General features: G+C 34.0%; 1 protein-coding gene across 1 annotated transcript; it reads left to right on the forward strand.

The window, feature by feature from the left end:
• Window positions 1–791: 791 nt before the first annotated feature.
• Window positions 792–5,571, forward strand: LOC129220763 (uncharacterized). The gene is made up of 2 exons (XM_054855191.1): window positions 792–2,609; window positions 5,536–5,571. The coding sequence occupies exons 1-2, from the start codon at window positions 792–794 to the stop codon at window positions 5,569–5,571; spliced, it is 1,854 nt and encodes a 617-aa protein (XP_054711166.1).
• Window positions 5,572–21,534: the final 15,963 nt, after the last annotated feature.

A 21,534-nucleotide genomic window follows, 5' to 3' on the forward strand; every position in this document is an offset into this window, starting at 1 on the left:
ATTGCATAAAAGCAGGGAAAATACCGCTTAAAGAGAGAGAATTACTAGTTGGAAAATCTCACTGCTGTTTTCGATGTCTCAAAACAGGACATCAAGTTCGTCAATGCAATGTGAAAGCTGGATGTGCTAATTGTGGAAGAAGACATCATATTTTGCTGTGCAGAAGTGGCCAACCGCATTTACCTTCGTCTTCTGAAAGAGTTGTTGCATTAGAAGAAACTCCAAAGCAAGATTCAGCTCTCGCAAACATTTCAATGTCACCAAAAGTGATGTTGCAAACCCTAATAGTAATCATAAGAGGAAACGGAAAGAGCCGTAAAGCGAGAGCAATTTTTGATTCTGCATCCCAGAGGTCATACATTCTAAAGGATACGGCAAAGGAGATGAAGTACGAAGTCCTGGGTTCAGAGTGTCTCAAACATGCACTTTTCGGAGGAAAAAATTCTGGTGTGTGTAAACATGAAGTTTTTAAATTGTATTTAACTAGTGCTAACGGTAATTATAACTGCAATTTTGACGTTTTGAGTCAACCAGTCATATGTGAAACAAAGCCACCTACAAATGAACTCTGTATAAAAGAACTCTGTGACTTAAATATTCATATTGAGGATGATAGTAGAGCCCCTATTGAAATTTTGATAGGAGCAGACGTTGCGGGAAAACTGATGACAGGTGGTTATAAATTACTTCCTAGTGGCCTTGCCGCAATTGAAACTAAACTAGGGTGGACACTAATGGGGAAGAACTCTAGTTTAGAATGTCGAGAAAGCACTGCATTACTTGTAACGAGTATGATTTGTAATGATACTTGTATATCAAACTTGTGGTCACTGGAAACGATCGGCATACTGGATCCATCTGAGAAGAAAACGCAAGATGAATTGCATGCAGCAGCTAAAGAACATTTTTTGAGAACTGTTAGAATAGACGATGAAGGAAGGTTTATCGTTGATTTGCCTTGGTTGAGTGAACATCCCCCTCTGCCTGAAAATTTTGAATTGGCTTTGAAGAGACTGAACAACACAGTAAAGAACTTAAAAGCGAAAAATCTGTATGAGGATTATGACCTGGTTTTCAAAGAGTGGGAAAAGGAGGGAATAATTGAAGAGGTTCCTTATAATGAAATTCAAGAACCATCGCATTATTTACCACATCGGCCTGTTGTCAAAGAAAATAGTACGACTCGCATTAGGCCAGTATTCGATGCTTCCGCTAAGTCGAGATCTTCATCAAGTCTAAATGACTGCCTTGAAAAGGGTATGAACCTTATTGAATTCATTCGATCAATATTAACACGCTTTCGTATGTATAAAATAGGGGTTACTGCTGATATATGTAAAGCGTTTCTGCAAATCCGTGTATCTGAAAGGGACAAAAATTATCTGAGATTCCTCTGGTACAACGATAAGTCTGAGCTAAAGTATTTCAGGCACTGTCGTGTAATATTCGGTGCTTCGTGTAGCCCTTTTTTACTCGGATCTGTGGTTCAGTATCATTTAGAATCAGCACTAGAAGAGGCACGAGTTGAGTCCTCGAAATATCCCGTTGAAACTGTAGAAGAACTTGCTAACAGTTTTTATGTGGACAATTGTCTTGTTAGCGTAAAGGATGAAGCTCAGTTGCATAAATTTATGCAAGCGGCTACAGAAATATTAATGGAGAGAAAATTTGAATTACGAGGGTGGGAGTACTCGGATTCCCGCTGTCAAGTTTCAGAACCCACGAATGTGCTAGGAATGATGTGGGACCGTGGAAATGATACCCTCAGTTTAAAGTTATCACATGATACTGATACCTCTTCGATGAAAATTTCTAAGAGGTCAATTTTATCTGCTGCACATAAAACGTTTGATCCTTTAGGCATAGTCTGTCCGGTTACTTTACTGCCAAAACTTTTGCTGCAGAGGTTATGGGAATGCAAATTAACATGGGATCAAGAAGTAGATACAAATACTGAAGAAGAATTCTTGAAATGGTTGAAAAATTTGGAGACTTTGAAAGAATTGAAGATAACTAGATGGTTGCAATGCGAATCCGTAATTGATAGTTTACATTTTTTCTGCGACGCTAGTAAGTCTGCCTATTCAGCTGTTGTTTTTATAAAAAATTGTTTGAATGATTCAGTAGCTGTTCATCTGCTAAGAGCCAAATCTCGGATTGCACCTTGTGGAAAGAAAGAGACGACTATAGCAAGATTAGAGCTTCTTGGAGCCACAATTTTAGCACATCTTTCTGTAGAAGTTCTGAAAGAATTCAAAAAAGAGAAAATTGTGTTTTGGACTGATTCTACTACCCTTCTTTCATGGTTGAGAAGAGAAGGGCCGTGGGGAGTGCTTGTACAAAACCGAGTGCAGGAAATTAGATCCTTGACTCCTTTGAATGCATGGCGGTTCGTCCCAGGATCACTAAATCCAGCAGATCTTCCGAGTAGAGGTTGTTCTGCTCGTCAACTTCTTTCGTCAAAATGGTGGGAAGGTCCGCAATGGTTGTATTTCAAATCGGAAGAATGGCCAAAAGACGAATTTTGTGTTGATGAAGAAGAAAGTCTAAGTGAAAGAAAGAGAGGCGTGGTATCATCTATGGTCAACGTGCAATGCACAGATAACATTGTAAGTGACCGATTTTCAAGTTATACGAAGACAATCAGAACAATTGGATGGATCTATAGATTTTATCACAATATTTCCAGTCAGAATAAGATAATAGGAGAGTTGACAACTGATGAGTACAACAGAGCTGAAATTGCACTTATGAGGCAAATACAGTCAGAGCAATTTCATGAAGATAATCGTTTGCAGAAGCTGCAAACATTCAAAGATAAGGATGTATTACTACGATTACAAACAAGATTGTTTGATTGTGAGGAAACAGAAGAGTTTAAGAGTCCTATTCTGTTACCTTCAAAACATAAAGCGGTATTGAAAATGGTGACTGAAGAACATAAAAAATCTTTCCACGCAGGACTGTCTACTTTATTAGTGAGATTAAGAGAAAAATATTGGATATTAGGCGTCAGGAAGTTAGCTAAGCAAGTGATTTCTAACTGTGTTATATGTAAACGCCATACAGCTAAACCTCTGGAAGTGCCATTCGCCCCATTACCAAGAGATAGAGTCACCCATGCAGGTGTTTTTGAAGTTTCCGGGGCTGATTATGCCGGGCCTTTGTATTTGCGATCAGGAGAAAAGGCCTGGATCAATTTATTTACATGTGCGGTTTACCGAGCTGTACATTTTGAGCTAGTTAAGTCAATGTCAACAGAGTCATTCATCTTAGCATTAAGACGATTCGTAGCTCGAAGAGGAAGAATTGCTGTTCTCTACACCGACAACGGCATGAGTTTTGTTGGAACGAACAATGTGCTAAAGACGCTCGACTGGAATAAAATAAGCTCTTATTCCACCACAAGACAGATTTCTTGGAAGTTCATTCCACCAACCGCTGCCTGGTGGGGTGGTTGGTGGGAGCGCATGGTTGGGATGCTGAAAGGCCTTTTAAGAAGAATGCTAGGTAAATCTTCTGTTAACTACGAGGAGCTTTCAACAATATTATGCGACTGTGAAGCAATCATCAACTCGAGACCGTTGACATACATATCAAGTTCACCAGATCAACTGATGCCCTTAACTCCGGCTATGTTTCTGGTAAGTGACAACTGCACCAAGATTGAAAATGCTGATCTAGATGTGGTAGAGAGAACCTTGTTGACAATAAGGTCCAAATATCTACAGAAATTAAGAGAAGATCTACGACAAAGATTTAGAAATGAATATTTTGCACTTCTAATTAACCAAGGCTATAGGAAAGTTAACTCATTAGAAGTTGGTGATATCGTTTTAATAGGGAGTGAGGGATCCAAGCGTAATGACTGGCCTCTTGGAGTAGTAATAAAAATCTATCCTGGAGCAGATGGCCATTCCAGAGTAGCCAGAGTAAAGACACAACAAGGAGAGAGACTGCGGCCATTTCAAAGGCTATATCCCTTAGAACTATCTGCGACTGAAGTTAGTTTTTGAAATTACCTTCGCTGGTCAAAGAGACCTCTGCAGAAACAACCTTTTTCTCAGGAACGAGAAAAGAGCCTGGGATACCTTCAGACGTGTTTGTGGGAGAAGAAACATCTAACAACACTCGGCCCCTTTTGAAAGAAACCAGATATGGGAGAAAGATTAGAGTACCTGAACGTTTAAAGATGTAAAACTCTGTTTCATATGAACTGTTATAATTTCTTTGATCTAATTGATATTTCTTAGGTTTCGTGTTGCAATACAAATTAGTAAATTTCATATTGCAAGGTGGGAGAATGTTAAGAGATTCCTCGTTATAATAATTTTATTGTATTTTACTAGTGAAATGCGTAATTGAAATTGTTTATTTAGTTTTTGTTTTCTGAGAGCTGGCAACAAAATATCTTTAGAATGTGCGTGCGATAAGAGTTTTGGTGATTGGAGTTGAAAAATGTGAGTTTGGATGGCGTATTTTGAGTATTGAGAAGCGAGAAACCCTTGAGAGATTTTATAAAATGAAATAGTGAGTTATTGAGTTTCATTTTGAGTTATTGAGTTTTATTTTCGAGTTTTGAGCATTAGTTAGGCAAATTTGCCATGAAATTATGTATTGTGTAAATATTTTCTTGTTATGTGCTGTGTCCTGTGAATAAATGTATTTGTGCGATATGCGTTACGAGTGTACTGATTCGAAGTCCGATTAGAGTTTTTCGGACATTCTCTGTTTGTGTAATAATTTAATTTTTCTTTTACATTTTCTTTTAAAATATTCTTTTTTCTTTCTTTTAGTAAATGTGTAAATTATTTTTATTGTACACATATTTTTCTGGTGTTTTTAAGCAAAAATTTCAAAGTTAATGCCTTTTTGAAAAAAAATAATTAAATTAATATAAATAAACCTTAAAAAACGTACCTGTTCAAAAACGAAAACCTTTATTGTTTAAAATGAATTGCTTTTATGATTGATTTTATTGAATGTCTATGAATAGGTACTGGGGGGAGGGGGTTGGGTGCAATTCCTTAAGTTCACCAGGAGATCTAGATCCCATTGATTAGCCACTGGTTGTTATATCTATGTACATAAGTGCTGCCATTTCCATTAACTACATGTGAAGCATCTATCTCACACGATGAATTAAAGTTTAAATTTAAAAAAAAATCCATACTTTGAGTTTTGTTTATTTCTGCACTCTGGTGGTCATCCACATAATAAAAAGAGATAGTTTTGTTTTTGAAAAAAACCTCGCAGTCAAAGGGTTACAAAACAGAATATTTCGATTCTAAAAAAAGATCCCACTTTGTTAGAATACATCTTTTCTTTTTCTCCGGCGAACCTGGCATTAAAGTTTTAGTCTCCTTATTGCATTAAAGTAAGTGATTCAGATTTGGAAAAGAGGTTTGGAAAAACCTTTACTCCATCAACTTCTAAATGAGTTAGTACAGCACTTGGGGTTTTTCAAGCTACTGTTGTTACGTAATGGAAAACGCAGTAGTGTAATTTAATGAAAATAGTTCTACTTTCTTTTAGCCACAGTTGGAAAGGATCAGCTCTTTTTACATCTAAACTCAACAATTCTGTGGGACAACTAACTCTGATTAATGCGTCGTCTAGGCAACAAGGAATAAGTTCTCCTTGGGATTAACTGCTATTACTTGTTACGGAAGAAAAATATGAGAATAAAAAATAAAACTGAGTGTTAATCGCACTAAGTACATGTTAAAATAAATACGTATCTACTAGTAAAAGGTTTTTGTTTTTTATGATAAACGATGGGCGTTTATTTTCATTTATATATTGCCAGATTAATCAAATGGGGAGCGACGACAAAAAAAAAAGGAACCTTGACTTGAAATATTTCCAACGCTGCTTTAATCTTGTCTTTTTACTTCCTTTTACAAAAAGGAAGTATTGCATTCGCGAAAAAAATTTTACTCAAAAATCGGCCTTAATTTCCATTTTGCTCACCCCTGAATGAATGTTGAGTTTTTTTTTCAACCCGATCACACGTGGGTATATGTCTAGGAACGTACAGACACCAGAAATATCCACTTTGACGATCCCCGAGTTAATTACAACGAGTTTTCTCGTGACGTCTGTATGTACGTACGAGATATGTGAGTATGTGTGTATGCATGTCGCATAACTCACAAAAACGGAATGCCCTAGAAAGTTAAATTTGGTACGTGCATTCCTAGTGGGGTCTAGTTGTGCACCTTTCTTTTTGGTTGCATTCGTATGCTCCGAAGGGGGTCTTTTGCCCCTTTTGGGGAAGAAAGCATTGTTAATTTCGATGTAAACTCGTGTGGTGTTATACTCGTGTGTTTAGTTTTATTAATGTAGATTTTTATCATTTTCGCATTTCGAGAAAGGTTCAGTTTTTTAATATAATTTATGAAAAACATGACGATTAGATTCAGAACTTTATTCAATGAACTCACTTTAATTACGTAAATCAATTTACAGTAACAAATATTTACTCTATTGTGACTAAATATTTTTGAAGACTTTCATACTGAATTGCGAAGTTGGTAGCGACAAGGAAAAGGTGCTCAAAAATACTTTAGTTTTTTCGACTTGAACTTCATAGTATAGTCATCATAAAAGTTGCGCTGCTAGCATGCCGCACAGAAAAATTGATTTAATTCTATTTATTAAGTTTAGAATAATAGACGTTAAAAAGATCTCACACAACATTTTGAATACTTTTTGTTACAATGCACTATTTTCCACCATTTATTTTTCTCCACACAATCAAATGCCTTAAGTACATTAAATGCGTTTAATTTTTTACGTCATATAGTTCCAGAGCAAATCATCAAATAATTCCAAACTATAAGCATATTAGGGGGATTAGAAAGTAATGTCGTTTTTTTTTTCAAACAAATAAATTTTTAAGTAGTTATTATTTTTATTCACTGCTGTAAGAACCCTCCTTAACAGGTGTGTTTGCCATACTATCAGTAAATTTCCAATCCTGGATAGATCAAAATCCGGTCCTTTTGGGAAAAAAGTCAGTAGATGGCATTTTGGATATTGGCCAATTTTTTAATCTTTATGTCACATAGTCCCTCGGATTAAGGATAATCAAATGGTGCAATGTCGGGCAAGGTTTATTCCAGCAATTGTCAAAGAAAGAAGCGTGATTTAAAAACATGATTAAACTAGATTGCACTGATCAAGACAAAAAATGGGAAAAGAATGATTAATTGCAAAGAGTTGCTTTACCCACCATACTCACCCTACATTGCACCATCTGATTTACCTTTATTTCGGTGACGATTGTGAGACAAAAAATTAAAAAATTGGGTGATATCCGAAATGCCATCTCCGGAGAATTTTATCTGAAACGACTTGATTTTTATTGATCTGGGATTAAAAATTTGTTTACTATGTGAGCATGCCAACGGGGGTACTTACATCACTGATTTATATTTAAAAAAAAAACTTGTTACAAATTTATTTGTTTGGAAAAAAAGTCAGTACTTTCTAGTTTCCCTAATATAATTATTTATAGCAAGAAAAATGTAATATTTTGCTATGATTCTAATAATAGAGTACACCTGTGTAAAATACCGTTTTTCAACTGAAGTTTAGTAAAAAGTTTAATAAAACTTTCATGCAATAGTTTTATTTAATTTTTTTACTTGACCAGAATACTAGTTTAGAGATTTTATAATTTGACTTCTAGTGAAAGAAAGTTTCCATCATATGACTTTCTTATTAAACTTTTAAAGATTATCTTTCAAAAGGAATTTTACCTTCATTTCAATTTACAAACTGAAGTATTTTTAAAATCATAAGTTTAAAACTTTCGACTTTAGAATTTACGTTTTAATCATCAGGGATATCTTGTTTTACTTCTGCAGTAGAAGAAAACTACATAGAAGTATTCCGTTCACTTCAATTTCGAATCCACTCTTAAAATTTTCCGAAGAACTTCCACCTCGAATTTCAATTCAGTTTCGCATACGTCATCATTAATTCAATCTTGAAATTTGTCGATGCCATCACATTGCTGCAAACTCAATGAAGCGGACCAATTCGCAGCATCGTAAACAACGTCCCGTTGCTTATGAAACAGCGTGTCCTACACGAATTTCGGATATCTCCACCAGCGGAGCCCACTCATGTGAGAATTTGGCTTCCTCTGTCCCAAAATTTGATTTTAAATTGTTCCGGAGCGCTCGAAATTCGCGTCTCTCTAGCTGGGAAAGGGCCGTAAACAATCCGCTGAAGAATTTCTGGAATTCCGTCCTGCTGGCTTAGATCCTTGGAAATCGATTTAAAGGGAGGACGTGTGTTCGATGCTGCTGGTGCAAAAGGGGGGAAGGGGGCGACTAATTTATCGGAAAACGATCTCGCGATTAAAGTCAAGCGCTGCGTCGTTGGAGAAGAGGGTGTAGGGGGTTGGTCACAAGTTGAACTATTCGTTAGGGGGTGGCGAATGGCATCCACAAGACAAAGTCGAAAGCTATTTTAGAGATTAATTTCGGTTCGGTTTATAAACTTGGAGTTGGGGTCGGAAGAGTCATGGATCAAACTGGGTGGCTGTTGTGCAAAACTTAATTAGCGATTTAAATCGAAAATAATTATTCCTCATCGATAAAAGGAATTATTTCATCATCGTAGAATGCGACAATGAATATTGTTTCAATCGAAAGAGCGCTTCTACAATAGCATTAAATACTAAATAATCAAGTAAGATTTAAATGGAAGTCATAGATGCATATTAATAAACAAGAAATTCGCCCGTCAAGATATGGCGGGGGAAACTTGTTTCTACATTTGAACGAAGCAATTGCCTGTTTGGTCGTATTTTGATAGTTGAAATTTTAACCTTAACTCCAGTAGATTAACCCTAAACCCCGGGAGATAGCTTTCATTGTTGTCTACACCTTCGTTTCTTTCCTCCCATAAAATGACAGTCGGATCCAGTTCAGCCTTGTCAAAATAAAAGATTGCTCTACATGTCAAACCATGGTCCCACATAATTTTTATAAGCCGTGACAATCGCTGAAACTCGTGGAAACAAAGAGGGCGCTAAAGGGAACCCCTGTTTCCATTACGTTGCTATTGATTGGTGGATGCAGGGGTTCTGTAACACTTGCGGTCAAAATAGGCGATGTCCAATCAAAAGTAAACAAATTTTGAAACGTTATTCATTGGTGGATGCATAAGCTGCATCGGTTTAACACAGAAAAGTCATAAATTGTCAAGGCTCGTTAAGCGTCAGCGCCATCTAGTGTGGCCATGATCAAACATTACCAAAAAAATTATCAAATTATCATGACATGACGCGAGTTTCATTCTTGATGACGTCAGGAGCGTTTCTTGATCATTCGCTATTGAGGATTTAAAATCTTTTGCGATGCAATAAGTAATTTCACGCATATCCAACACAATTGAGAAAACTGCTTGAGATGTTAAATTTACAAACATTTTGTGGCTTATAGAAAGCGTTTTAAGAAAACCCAAGATTTCAGTAAATAAATAATAAAATGTTTGTCTTAAAATACCTTTTAAATAATGAAAAGTTATCTGCGGTTCTTTGAAATTTAAGTATTTTTTCACACCACTAGTTAAAAGTAAAAGTTTTTAATTTTTTAAGAAAGTTCTATAGGAGGATGTCTAAGTATGAATGGCTGTGTCTCATGACGTCTTTGAAAAACGTTTTAATAAAAATAACTTGACTTAATAACGAATAAATATCTTTGTTCTTGAAAAATAACTTTATTTCTATTTCCTTTTAGATTGTCGTTTACAGCATTACTAAACCGAGATTCATATGAGTTAAAATATTACTTTTAAATGGGTACTGTTTCGTCTCAGACTTGAAACCATTATTTTATTCAGCTCTTGGCGGAATTCCAAGAAAAAAAATTTCGCCTTTTGGTGCCAAGATCTATTTGCGATTTCTTTCGGAAAATGATGATGTCCGCAAACTTTTACAGTTGCCGACTAGTTTATTCCGTTAGGCATTGCCAGCATATATCTTTTACCGCTATTGATTCTCACGCAACTGAAGAACATTGATTTCAAAAAAAATATAGCTGTCTACTCCGCACTTTCCCCCTGGAACACTTCAGTAAACGGCCTGGTCTGAACCGACTCGCTGGTATAACTGGTTATGGACTTAAATATCCACGTAAAGCATTTAGTATCAAGAGAATCAAGACAATTTCTAACTGTTTTTGTGATTGATTGTAGATAACCGAAGTGTCCATCCATTACCCCCCTAAATTTTGCTTACGCTTATAGGCCGTGACAGTCGCTGAAACTCATGGCAACAAAGAGAGCGCTACACGAAACCCCTGTTTCCATTACGTTGCTATTGATTGGTGGATGCAGGGGTTCCGTTCAGCGCCTCTTGCGGTCAAAATGGGCGACGTCCAATCAAAAATAAAAAAGCTTTGAAACTTGATTGGTGGGTGCATGAGTTGCATCGGATTAATTCAGAAGTCATAAATTGTCAAGCCCGTTAAGCGTCAGCGCCATCTAGTGGGGCCATTGTCCATCCGATTAAAGTAATCGCGGAAAATGTTGCCATAGCAGTTACAGGAAAGGAAAATAGTTTGTTGGAAAAATTACACATATTTAGCAAAGGTATCAAGTGTTCAACAGGATTGATTTTCAATTTTTATCAAAATTTCAGCCAGGAATTACTGAAGAAAACTAGCTTTTTGGGAAGCTCATATGCAATATGGTGTTTTGGGACGTCCAGCCATTTGTTGAGATTATAATAGTTTCCACAAAATATAGGTTCCAATTACTGGAAAAAAAAAAGTTTTTTTTTTCTTTTTCTTTTTCTTTTTTCTTTTTTTTTTTTTTTTTTTTTTGAGGGGGAGGGGGGATTTTACTTAACGGAATTCGGTGACAAAAGTTTCAGCTGTTTTCATCTGAATATTTGTTGCTTTGGTCAACTTGCAATTACTGTAAATGAAAATTGTTTGTTAAGAATTTCAAACGTAGTACATTATGATGACAAGTGTCTAGCTGTTTGCACAAAAATAATTTTCTCAAACGTGAAATTGTGGTTATTGTGCAGGAAACATGTCGTGACACTCGTGTTTCTGAGGAACGTCTAGTTAGAAAACGCGTACAATGAAAATATTGGACACCCTTTATTGCGACGGTTACAACAAAGTCTCTTTAAGTTGTTGATGATAAGTAGTTCTTAAGTACATAGATAATACAAAATTTTATACAACTAACAGTAAGTTTGTAGTTTCATATCGTATCGTAGTTTCATATATCCGTATACTGTCTGTAATTAATAAAATCCTCGGCGTGAACGGAAAATTTAGTGCTAGTGACCAGTGCCTACACTGTAAATATTTTGTGTAAACTGACTCCATAAAGTCGGTGGGAGCTCAGCTGCCTCTACTTCTCTGGAGTAACTTAACGGATATAACTGGTGTAAAGTTACACATCGCTTGTAGAAGAGCTACATCATGGTAATGTAACTATAGCGCAACGTCTCTCTAATTTATGCGTAAGGTTACCTTAGAATTTTCTGTAATATTACAGAGAAATTGCTTGAAAGGTTACGCATTAGCAAAAATTAAACTTTCACCTGATTTTCTTGAACGAAATATGCTCATGGTTTTTAACAACTAAAATGCACCAAATATTTTAATGTACGAAATTTATTTATTTTAATATACAAACAATACATTCTTATGGATCCAAGAGAGGAAATGACATGAGTGGTGTCCGAACCCACAACGTGAATCTCACTCGCTAAGCAAGAACTTTTACCGCTCTGTTACCTAGATCTGTTTTCGTTTCGCTAATAAGAGTTTTCCTGCTTTTCGCCGATTCTGATCTTTACGCATGAGCTTTGAATTCTACTGAAACCATAATGCAAGGTTCCTCCTACAGTTTGAGTTCTTCAAACAATGAAGCCACACACTTTAGAAATCGTATGACATTACACCCATTTATACTGGTACGCTTACACATTTTTTACAGTGTAATGGGACAGCTAAAGTGTTTTAAAACATTTTTAAGGTTTTCGTAAAATGATGTTTGACACAGAAGAGGGGCTAGAAATTGACCATCAGTGCTTGAAAACGAGTTGTCGTAACCTAATGGCAAGGAATGAATCTTGCGTTTCCTCATACCTGACAGGAGTATTCCCATACGTGCAATACCTGACAAAAGAATGGGGTAGTTTCCTTCAGTTAAAAGTACTACTTTTAGTCAAAGAAATTGATAGAATAAGCAAAAAAAAAAAAAAATAATAATAATAATAATAACATGGACCCAGAAATTACTTGAATTTTCCTAACAGTTTTTTTTTTTTAATTAATTTTTTAAAATGTCCAATTTTTCAAACAAGGCGTGGTCTTTATGACGTCACAAATGATGTCCTTTGGCGCATTTTTCAACTGCGTTTCCACGTTATGATAATCAAGCGGCGAATTAAAAATTGCTTCTACGCTTGCTATCAAACATATCGTTGCCAGTACACGTGAGTAAAGATGCGAATTAAATATTGTGCTCTTCTGAATGGCAACCGGGAATGGCATTTCATCATTTGTAATGTCATCGGTAGAGGTATAAACAATGAAAGCATACCGATTAAAGTAATTTTTTTAAAATATTGAACTTGGCCAAATTATTTAAAAAATGATCAGATCTTATGTTTTTAAATATGCTCTTTCAGAAAAAAATACTTTTGAAATTTTGGAAACGACCCCATTAAGTATCTGAAATCAAGACATCAGAAATTCTTGAGGACCAACATCTGACTCTTTGAAAGAGGCTGTGATTCTTTCTGATATCAGATTTTCCACTGTTATTGCTGAAAAAAAGGGCATGCGCCAAAACCAACGTTCTTGAAAGCTTGTTTTAATACAAAAGGAATGTACCTTTCAGGAAAGAAAGAGTTGACACAATGATCCACAAACATATAGACATAACTGAATGCTGAATCGCCTGTTTAACATCAATCAAAAAGAAACACGCAAGAGAATAACAGTGCGTTGCCAAAATATAATAAGTAACTTACACTTCAAATTACACCAAAACAAGAACAGAATATCGCTATTGCTTTTTTTTTTCGCAGAAATTTACATTGTTATGAAAAAAACACATGCATGCATTATAACACAGCAAATTATTAATTCTTTGGAATTTGTTCTTCTAAGACCCAAGTTCTTGCATTGGTTTTTATCTTAAAAACACTGATTTTTATTTTCCTAATTTTGCTTCTTAGGCAGTAGTAAAAAAGATTAGTGTCACTAAATAAATATTTGTTTTCATGAAAAAAAAATTACATGTAAGTTCAATATTTCTGTTATATTTAATTAATTTATTTTTTAAAAAAGTTTACTTTTACAAGTAATTCCGTTAATAAAACGTTAGGAAACAACACTTGTTTTTTTCCCGTTATATTTACTATAAACAATTTCATTTTTCCGTTTTATTTTCTTCGTTTCCTAAATTATCACTTTTTAAATTAAATATATCTGAAAGAATTTTGAGTAAAAATTTTAATTTAATTGCTACACTCTTCGAATTATACATATTGAGCATCTCTCTTTTATTAGGTAATTTATTTACAAATAAAAGTTATTGATTTTTCATTTCGAAATTAGATTGTTTATTTATGTACACTAATTAATTAAGTCAATATCACTTAAATGGACAAGCAATCAACGGTTAAAATTTGCGTAATGTTAAGCATTTTTATAGCTTCCTAATTAAAAATATGCACTTCAGCTTGACTATGATTTGGGAAATTTTCGTGATTATTAATTAGTTTATTCATTTATTTTAATTGAACTAAAAGTTTACAGAGGCTTTATCTGAAACTTGATTTAATTTCATAATTAAAAGGGGTACACTTGATTACAATATTCATTGTGCATTAGGGCAATAAGTTTCACAGAAATTGTTAAAAATAGTTTTTCTTAAAACAAACATATTTGTTAATAGTTTTCTATAAAATCACAGCTGTAGTTCTTAAGTTTTATGTTGAAATTTTAATTTGTTAAATTACATTTTTTCACGACTTTTGCACCAAAATAAAATATTTCTCTATTTTTTAATTTTGCTCAGAGAATGTCTTTGATTTTTGAAGAGTGACTGCTTTACCTATCCATTTTCGAACACAAAAGAAGATGAGGAATAACAAAAAAATAAATAATAATAATAATAATTGTTTTAAATGCAAAAGTTATGGAAAGTTATAAAATGAAGTATTTTAAATCTTCACGTGAAATTTGTATTGAAAAACTTTCAAAATTTATATACAGTAGGATCTCGATAACTCGAACCTTATAACTCGAAAATTCCTTTATCTCGAAGTTTTTCTTGGATCCCAAACTCTTAAAACGTTTGTGGAAACCTCCCATAACTCGAAAAGCCAATAACTCGAGAGTTTTAGCCAGTTTCTTTGGGCTTCGGGTAATCGAGAGTTGATTATATCTTTTATGGTTAAAGAAGCATTCACACGATTAAAATAATTTATTCAATGCTCAGTGAAACATTAAAACTAATATTGCACATGAAGCACATGTTTGCAATAATCGTAGTTAAAATTTTTTACTGTATGCTTTTGCACTCGCGCACTGTCATATCAGGGACTGTTTAAAACGTACGTATATGACGTTACAATAGTACGTATCTGAAAAAATAACTTCGTAACAATGATCGGATTAAATTTATCGTTAAATTAAGTAAATACAACCAATTCGCAACAACAAAAATCTTAAAAGACCGAAGAAAAACTTCGACTTATCGGAAGATAGACTTACCGCTAGTTTGGTTTTTGACATTTTAATATTAAAAACCATTGAATATTTTAATTAATATGTACATATAACAGAAGCAATTACAGAACTAAAAGTTTTTAAGCACAATATGCACAGTTTAATCAAAAATATTTAGAGAAAAAAATCAAAAGAATGGATTTGATTTCGATACTGCTGGAACCACTTGAGTAGAGATGATTCTACTTCAGGAAAGGTGCAGATCTTCATTCGTTTCAAATTCAGACTCATGGATTCTACAGTTTCAGAAGTTTATCTTTTTCATTTAATATCATTGACAGAGTAATTACTTCGACATCTTTAATAGTGAAGATAACTCGCTCTGTCTCTCAGGAAGTTATCAGCAAATGATCAAACTAAAGACTGAAAAGGAACGAATCTTAACTTAGGTCAGCATTTGAAGGAAGGTACAATCAATCGACGTGACGACTTGACAGCTTAAAAGCAAATTCGTAGACCAGCAACATTTCAAAGTGTAAACAGTACAGTGCAACAAAAGAAAACCAAGCTAACTCATTTCCACACGTGTAACTCCTTTATCGCACATTGGCTCAACAGATGTTCTCCTTGCTTAAAGTCTAATGTGCAGGAATTGTAAGTGAGATAAATGAATTTTTCTCTCATTGTCACTTGTTTCTTTCTTTATTTTGTTCTTTCTTTCAAAATAAATTTCGAATCATATTTGAAAAACTTCGAGTTAAAGGAAGTTAACTTCGAGATACCGAGAATAATTAGCATGAAATTAAAGAAAAAAGGGTCGGGTCTTAATAAAAACTTCGAGTTATAGTAATATTCGCTGTCGGACTTCGAGTTATAGTGAATTGACTGTACTTCGTCCTATTCAATGATATTTCGTAAGATTTAAATATGCGTTGTGATTGACGAGGAAAGAGTAGTCGTAAACGTGCGAACTTTGTCTAACAATTGAAGATTCCTCGAAACAGGGCGATGCATTTATAAGCGTGCAGAGAGTAAGTGTTGCCTCTATTAGTACGATTTCACAGAAGACATCCAAAGCAATACCAAAGTAGATAATACACAAACATGATGCACGCATATTTTCTACGTAGAAGCAGTGTTGCAAAAATGAGGAGTGTCCACAAACGATCTACGGGGTTATGAAAACTCATTTCGAGCTAACGGATTTTTGAGTTTGGTCAGTTCAGCCAGTTGTGAAGAAATCAGTAGCTCATCAAATACTACGCACACCAGTTTCAGTTTGTAACACTAGGTAGAGAAAAAGAATTGGATTCTCTATTCGGTCGCAAGTGTATTGGAAGGATAAGATATATTTCTTAGCGTCTAAGAAGCCTTTATTTGCTTCCATGTGACATTTTTCTGGATACACAGCAAAAATTAGAGGGTTTGGGGGATCTTTCCTAAAATTTTTGAAACTCAAGTCCAACAACACAATTGTAGGCCACCTTCAATAATTAGGAAAAGGAAGAAAGTTCTCTTATAGAATCATTCCAAAATTTTTACAAATTGAATTTTCAAAAAATAAAAAATAAAATCTTTAGACTAGCTTTGATGTTAGGGAGTTAGGTCTCGGGAACTCCTCCCAAAAATCTTTCGTTGAAGTTCTAAAAACGCATTTTAAGAATACCATTGGTGACGTTCGAGAATTTGCTTTATCTTTAGCTATATCTATATCTCTTTTTATTTGTTTTAAGTAAAAAATTTGCAGTAAACCGTCCTGCTGTTTTCTTTTCCAAAACTATAAGATATATAGGGTTGTGTGTATGTGTATGTGTAAATCAGGACATATAGTAAGGAGTAACTAATAAAACTTACACGCACCCGCTTTGAAGATTTTCTAGATCCCGCATTTCAGTACAGAAACTGAATGCGTATGGTTTAAAACATTGAAGTAGATAAGAGGCATTAAAACATTAAAATAATATCAAACTTTTACCTGAAATATCGCTTTTTACTGTGTTATCCATGGCGGTTGCTAAACCTGTACAAATAATAGACAATACAACTTACAAAACAGTTTTCAAATAATTACAAAAATTCAGCCACTACGTATGTTTTTCAATTAAAAAATAAATAAATAAAAAAGATGAAAACTTGTCGAAAGTAACAGTCCATTATTTTACAGCGTAAGAAACTTTAAAAGTCTTATACGGTACTTATGCAATATATTTATCGATTTTTACATTTATGAAGAAGTAGGTTGAAAGATAGAAGTCTTCTCGAGTTTATCAATTTTGTTGGTAGCCAACTAAATGCATATAAAAATGATTTTCTGTGAAAACTAATGAACTGAAAACTAACAAATTTATTGAGAGTTCAACCTATATGAATTTTCAACCTTTTTCAACATACTTACCTTTTTTTTACGCATCATTAATTTCGGTAAAATATACAAAAACTCTTCAATTTAATTAAGCTATTTATATCAATTCGTTTTATGATAATGAAGTTTTAGTATGATAAAATAAATTAGTTAAAAGCAAGAAATTTTATTTGTGCGATCATTTTATTGCAACGTTTTATTCATCAAATAAAACATTTAAAAAGTCTCATGAAATCATTAGTGGGAACGCTGGGATGGTTTTTGATTACAAGGATCATGAATTTTGCGATCCAGTTTGGTCTAGTACAGTCGCAAAACATCCTCAACATTGAGCTCGTTCGTATACTTGCGTTTCAAGCAAATAAAACAGCAAAAAAAAGAAAAGGTTACCAGTATGTCGTTATAACCCCCAGAGGATCCTTCATAACAATGTCTACTTGTTTTGTGCTATTTTTCAATACCAGTTGGGAAGTTAATTGAAAAAATATTACAATCAATTTCTTCAATATGCAGGTAGTTATCAAAATAATGGAAACACCTGTGAATAAAAGTGACATTTTTTAAGGTGCTTGGTACGTAATAAAGAATAAAACTAGATATCTGTTTTTTTATAGATAGCAATGTATATATTCTGGTAGTATATGGTGATCCTATTGAAGTTCTGGAAGATTTGTTTTTTTTTTTCAAGCGCATGAAAGGTCGAACCTCTCAAATTTCAAAAGAGGCCAAATTGTTGGAGCGCGTCTAGCTTGAGTAAATGTCACAGAAACATCTCAACTTTTTGATGTTTCTAGAGGTACAGTATCTAAAGTCATGACAGCATACACACAGCGCGGTAAGACAAGCTTGGCAAAGCAAAATAGTGGACGGAAAAAGAAGCTTAGTGAAGAAACCGACGGGTATTGAATTGAATTGTAATGCTTAAAAAGCGAGCAATAGCAGTAAAACTGACCAGAAAACTCAATCACCATCTGGATTCACCAGTGTGAGTGATTACAGTCAAAAGGCCCTTTTTTTAACAAAATATTTTTTCGGCAGAGTAGCGTTTCCCGACACACTTGTGACAAAATGTTTCCATATTTTTGATAACTACCTGTATAATCCCAAGTTTTTTCTTAAACTTTTGCACACGTTAATTTTTAGAGTTAACAAAACAGATTTACAGCAGCTCCCAAAACAAAGTGTTCCTACCCTAACTGTTTCAACCTAGGACTTTCAATGAAATATGCCCCTATCAATTGTTTAGAATTAATGTTTCGGAATAGGTATTTAATTATAAGATCTATGATCAATATTTAACAAAACTACGTGAAAAATTTTAATAAAATATTAAGACTTATTTTTTTAAATAAAAAACTTAAGATTAAGTTCCTTATTTTTTCTCCTATTTGCAATTATACAGCAATTCATCCAAAAAATGCTGAATTTATTTTCATCTCTAAGTAGGACTTTACTCCAAAACGTTTTGGAGCATAAGCTTCAAAATATTTTGGAATAATATCATTGATTTTGCGACGAAAAATGTAGACTCTCTGTTTTTCGCACGAACAAGAAAATTTCTGCCGGAAGAGGTCCCATTTAATCCAGCTAATCAGAGAACTTAGTGAGCAATTTTAAGTAAAAGTTGAATGTAACGTTTTTTTATTAAGTTCTGCAAAAACTTTTACAGCACTTAAATGTGTGTTTTTCATAATATTTTTAACTGTAAATCTCCGATCAGGCATTAATAATTTCGCCGGTTGACCTTTTCTTACCTTGTTTTCGGTCCTATTATTTTCATTAAAGCATTTTATCAAGCACTTTTACTATAGAATGGAATTAATGAACTAATTTAGAGACATTTCAAACCGATTTACCGCTACTGTGAAGGAAAATTTCAGTGTTTGTTGTTTTTTACGAATACCAACTTTTTTAAAGTAATAAGCAAAATATTAGGAAATAAATAAACAAAAAATTGAAGCCAAATGACTTTTAAGGGTCAACGCAATGTAAAAATAATAAATAAAAGACATATGATCATTTTAATCATGAATTTATTCGAAAATATTTGAGTGTACGATGACTTTTGTGGCGTGTTATTTCCCTGTCTCTTCGTTTTTTGACCTATTTCAAAAAAATGATCCTTCAATATAAAAAAAAAAAACTACTGGGTTTTATTTAGAATGACAGAGGAATGATGTGAAAAAATATTGGACTTCATATTCGAATTCAGTCTTGCGTTGTTTTGATTTTAATAAAAAAATTTCAAAGTTTACGAACACTTTTGGGAGCTTACGTATTTACGCGTACGCAACAAGGTACATATTCCACAGGTTGAGGACCCGAGATCCATACAGTGGGGTAAATATCAAGAAAAAAGAAAATACTTATTTATCTAAGGATATAAAAATAAGTACACAAATATATGAGCAAAGCATTTGCCACATTACAGATTTTTACAAATGTTAAAGAAGAAACTTCTTAATTTCAATTTTTTAAACTAGTGAATTGGCGAAGAGTGCACATTGAATGCGTGAAAACACAAATATACATGAAATTCTAATACGATTTAGTTGATATTATAGCTTGGATAACAATAATTAAAGAAGAAAACAAAATATTGTCCTTTATGAAACATATTTTATTTTCGAATAAATACTACAAGGCCAATATTTTCTTTTTATCTGCTGATAAGATACGGCTATGACAGATTTATGCAGCGCCATCTATTAGTCTTTATACAAAGAGAAACCACAAGCCTCACATCAAGTACTATTCTTAGCTTTAGCTGTCTATTTGCTGTACGATTAAAACAAATAAGACTGCTAGCCATAGACCAGTGCCTCACCAAACAGAAAATTTTAAACTCTTGCAAGCATTTTAGAATGAGGGGGAAATGAAACGATGAATAAAATGAATGAGAGTGAATGAAATTCAAGCTTTCTCTTAAACTCACAAGCTATAATTACTTGTATTTTAATGTCTTGTAAAGAAATGCAGTGATATCAGGAGAATTTTAGATCACCTTAACAATTATAAGTATTAATTATTTTAATGTTTAAGTAGGTAAATATTATTTTTCAAAAGTTAATTTTAATTATGGATCATTGATCGTATATGAAATCTAATCTCATTACTTTTCTTGTAAGACAAAAATGTACAACACATAGTCGGAAGCGTTCCGACTACGAGTGTCAGTCCCCCCCCCCCCCCACACACACACAATTTTTTTCAGTTTTTATGCAAACAAAGTTCATACAGTTTTCAGAAACAAATTTTAATTTGTGTGATGTAAAGAATGTGCATTAAAAGACATGCATTTTTGCCTTAGACTCAATGTCACTGATTGATGAGTGACGTGGCACCTAATGTGTTAAGAAAACGGTTAAAGGTTAAAATCATGATTCGGAAAAAAGAATGATCGCTATTAAACGTATCACCATAAAAGTGGTGCGCTTAACCTTTAAATTGAATTATAATCTTTTGACGTCTCCAATATGCTGGCCGTCGAGTTATCCCATCTAGAGACTGCAGTTTCGTCCTTACTGAGGACTCATTATTTAGGAATAGGAAATAACCGAGCTGGAGGTAGATGTTACCTCAATGACGGTAATGATGTAGTTCCGCCTTAACTTACTGCTTATACCCAAGCTTTCCCTTCAATTTATGAGTTGTACCGCACCATGTCTGCGGACTCTCGTTGGTGAGTTAATTTACTTTATCTCCCAGTGTGTTGGTTTTCTCAGCTTCAATGAAACGGCACCTGCCTCCATTATAGTATAGAGTTATTCCCTATTCCAAACCGATGAGTCCATAACAAGGACGAAACTGCAGCCTCTGGATGGGATAACCGGGATTTCGGTATATTGCATGAGACTCAGCCCTGGCTGAACCTACTACTAAAGTAACTATGTTTGTTTTGCAATGGAGAATGTCATAACTAGTTGCAATAGAGCTAGTGATTTGTATTGTAACCATAAGCAGTAATAAATAAATAAATACCTTCGAGTCGAGAAGTAACATGAAATAACCAACGTTTTGTAGCAGTAATCTGTATATTTGTGCTACAAAACTTTGGTTGCTTCCTGTTACGTGAACAGCTACCTTCTACTAGAGTAACTAGGTTTGTATTGCATGCGTCCGACATCAATGGAGAGTGTCATAACTAGTTGTCACAGAGCTAGTGATTTGTACTGTAACCATAAGCAGTAATAAATAAATAAATACCTTCGAGTCGAGAAGTAACATGAAATATCCAACGTTTTGTAACAGTAATCTGTATATTTGTGCTACAAACTTTGGTTGCTTCCTGTCACGTAAAGAGCTACCTTCTACTAAAGTAACTAGGTTTATTTTGCATGCATTCGACATCAATGGAGAGTGTCATAACTATAGTTATGACAACTATAGTTGTCAAAGAGCTAATGATTTGTATTGTAACCATAAGCAGTAATAAATAAATAAATA

Source organism: Uloborus diversus, chromosome 4, assembly GCF_026930045.1.
Source record: "Uloborus diversus isolate 005 chromosome 4, Udiv.v.3.1, whole genome shotgun sequence".
NCBI classification, from domain to species: domain Eukaryota; kingdom Metazoa; phylum Arthropoda; class Arachnida; order Araneae; family Uloboridae; genus Uloborus; species Uloborus diversus.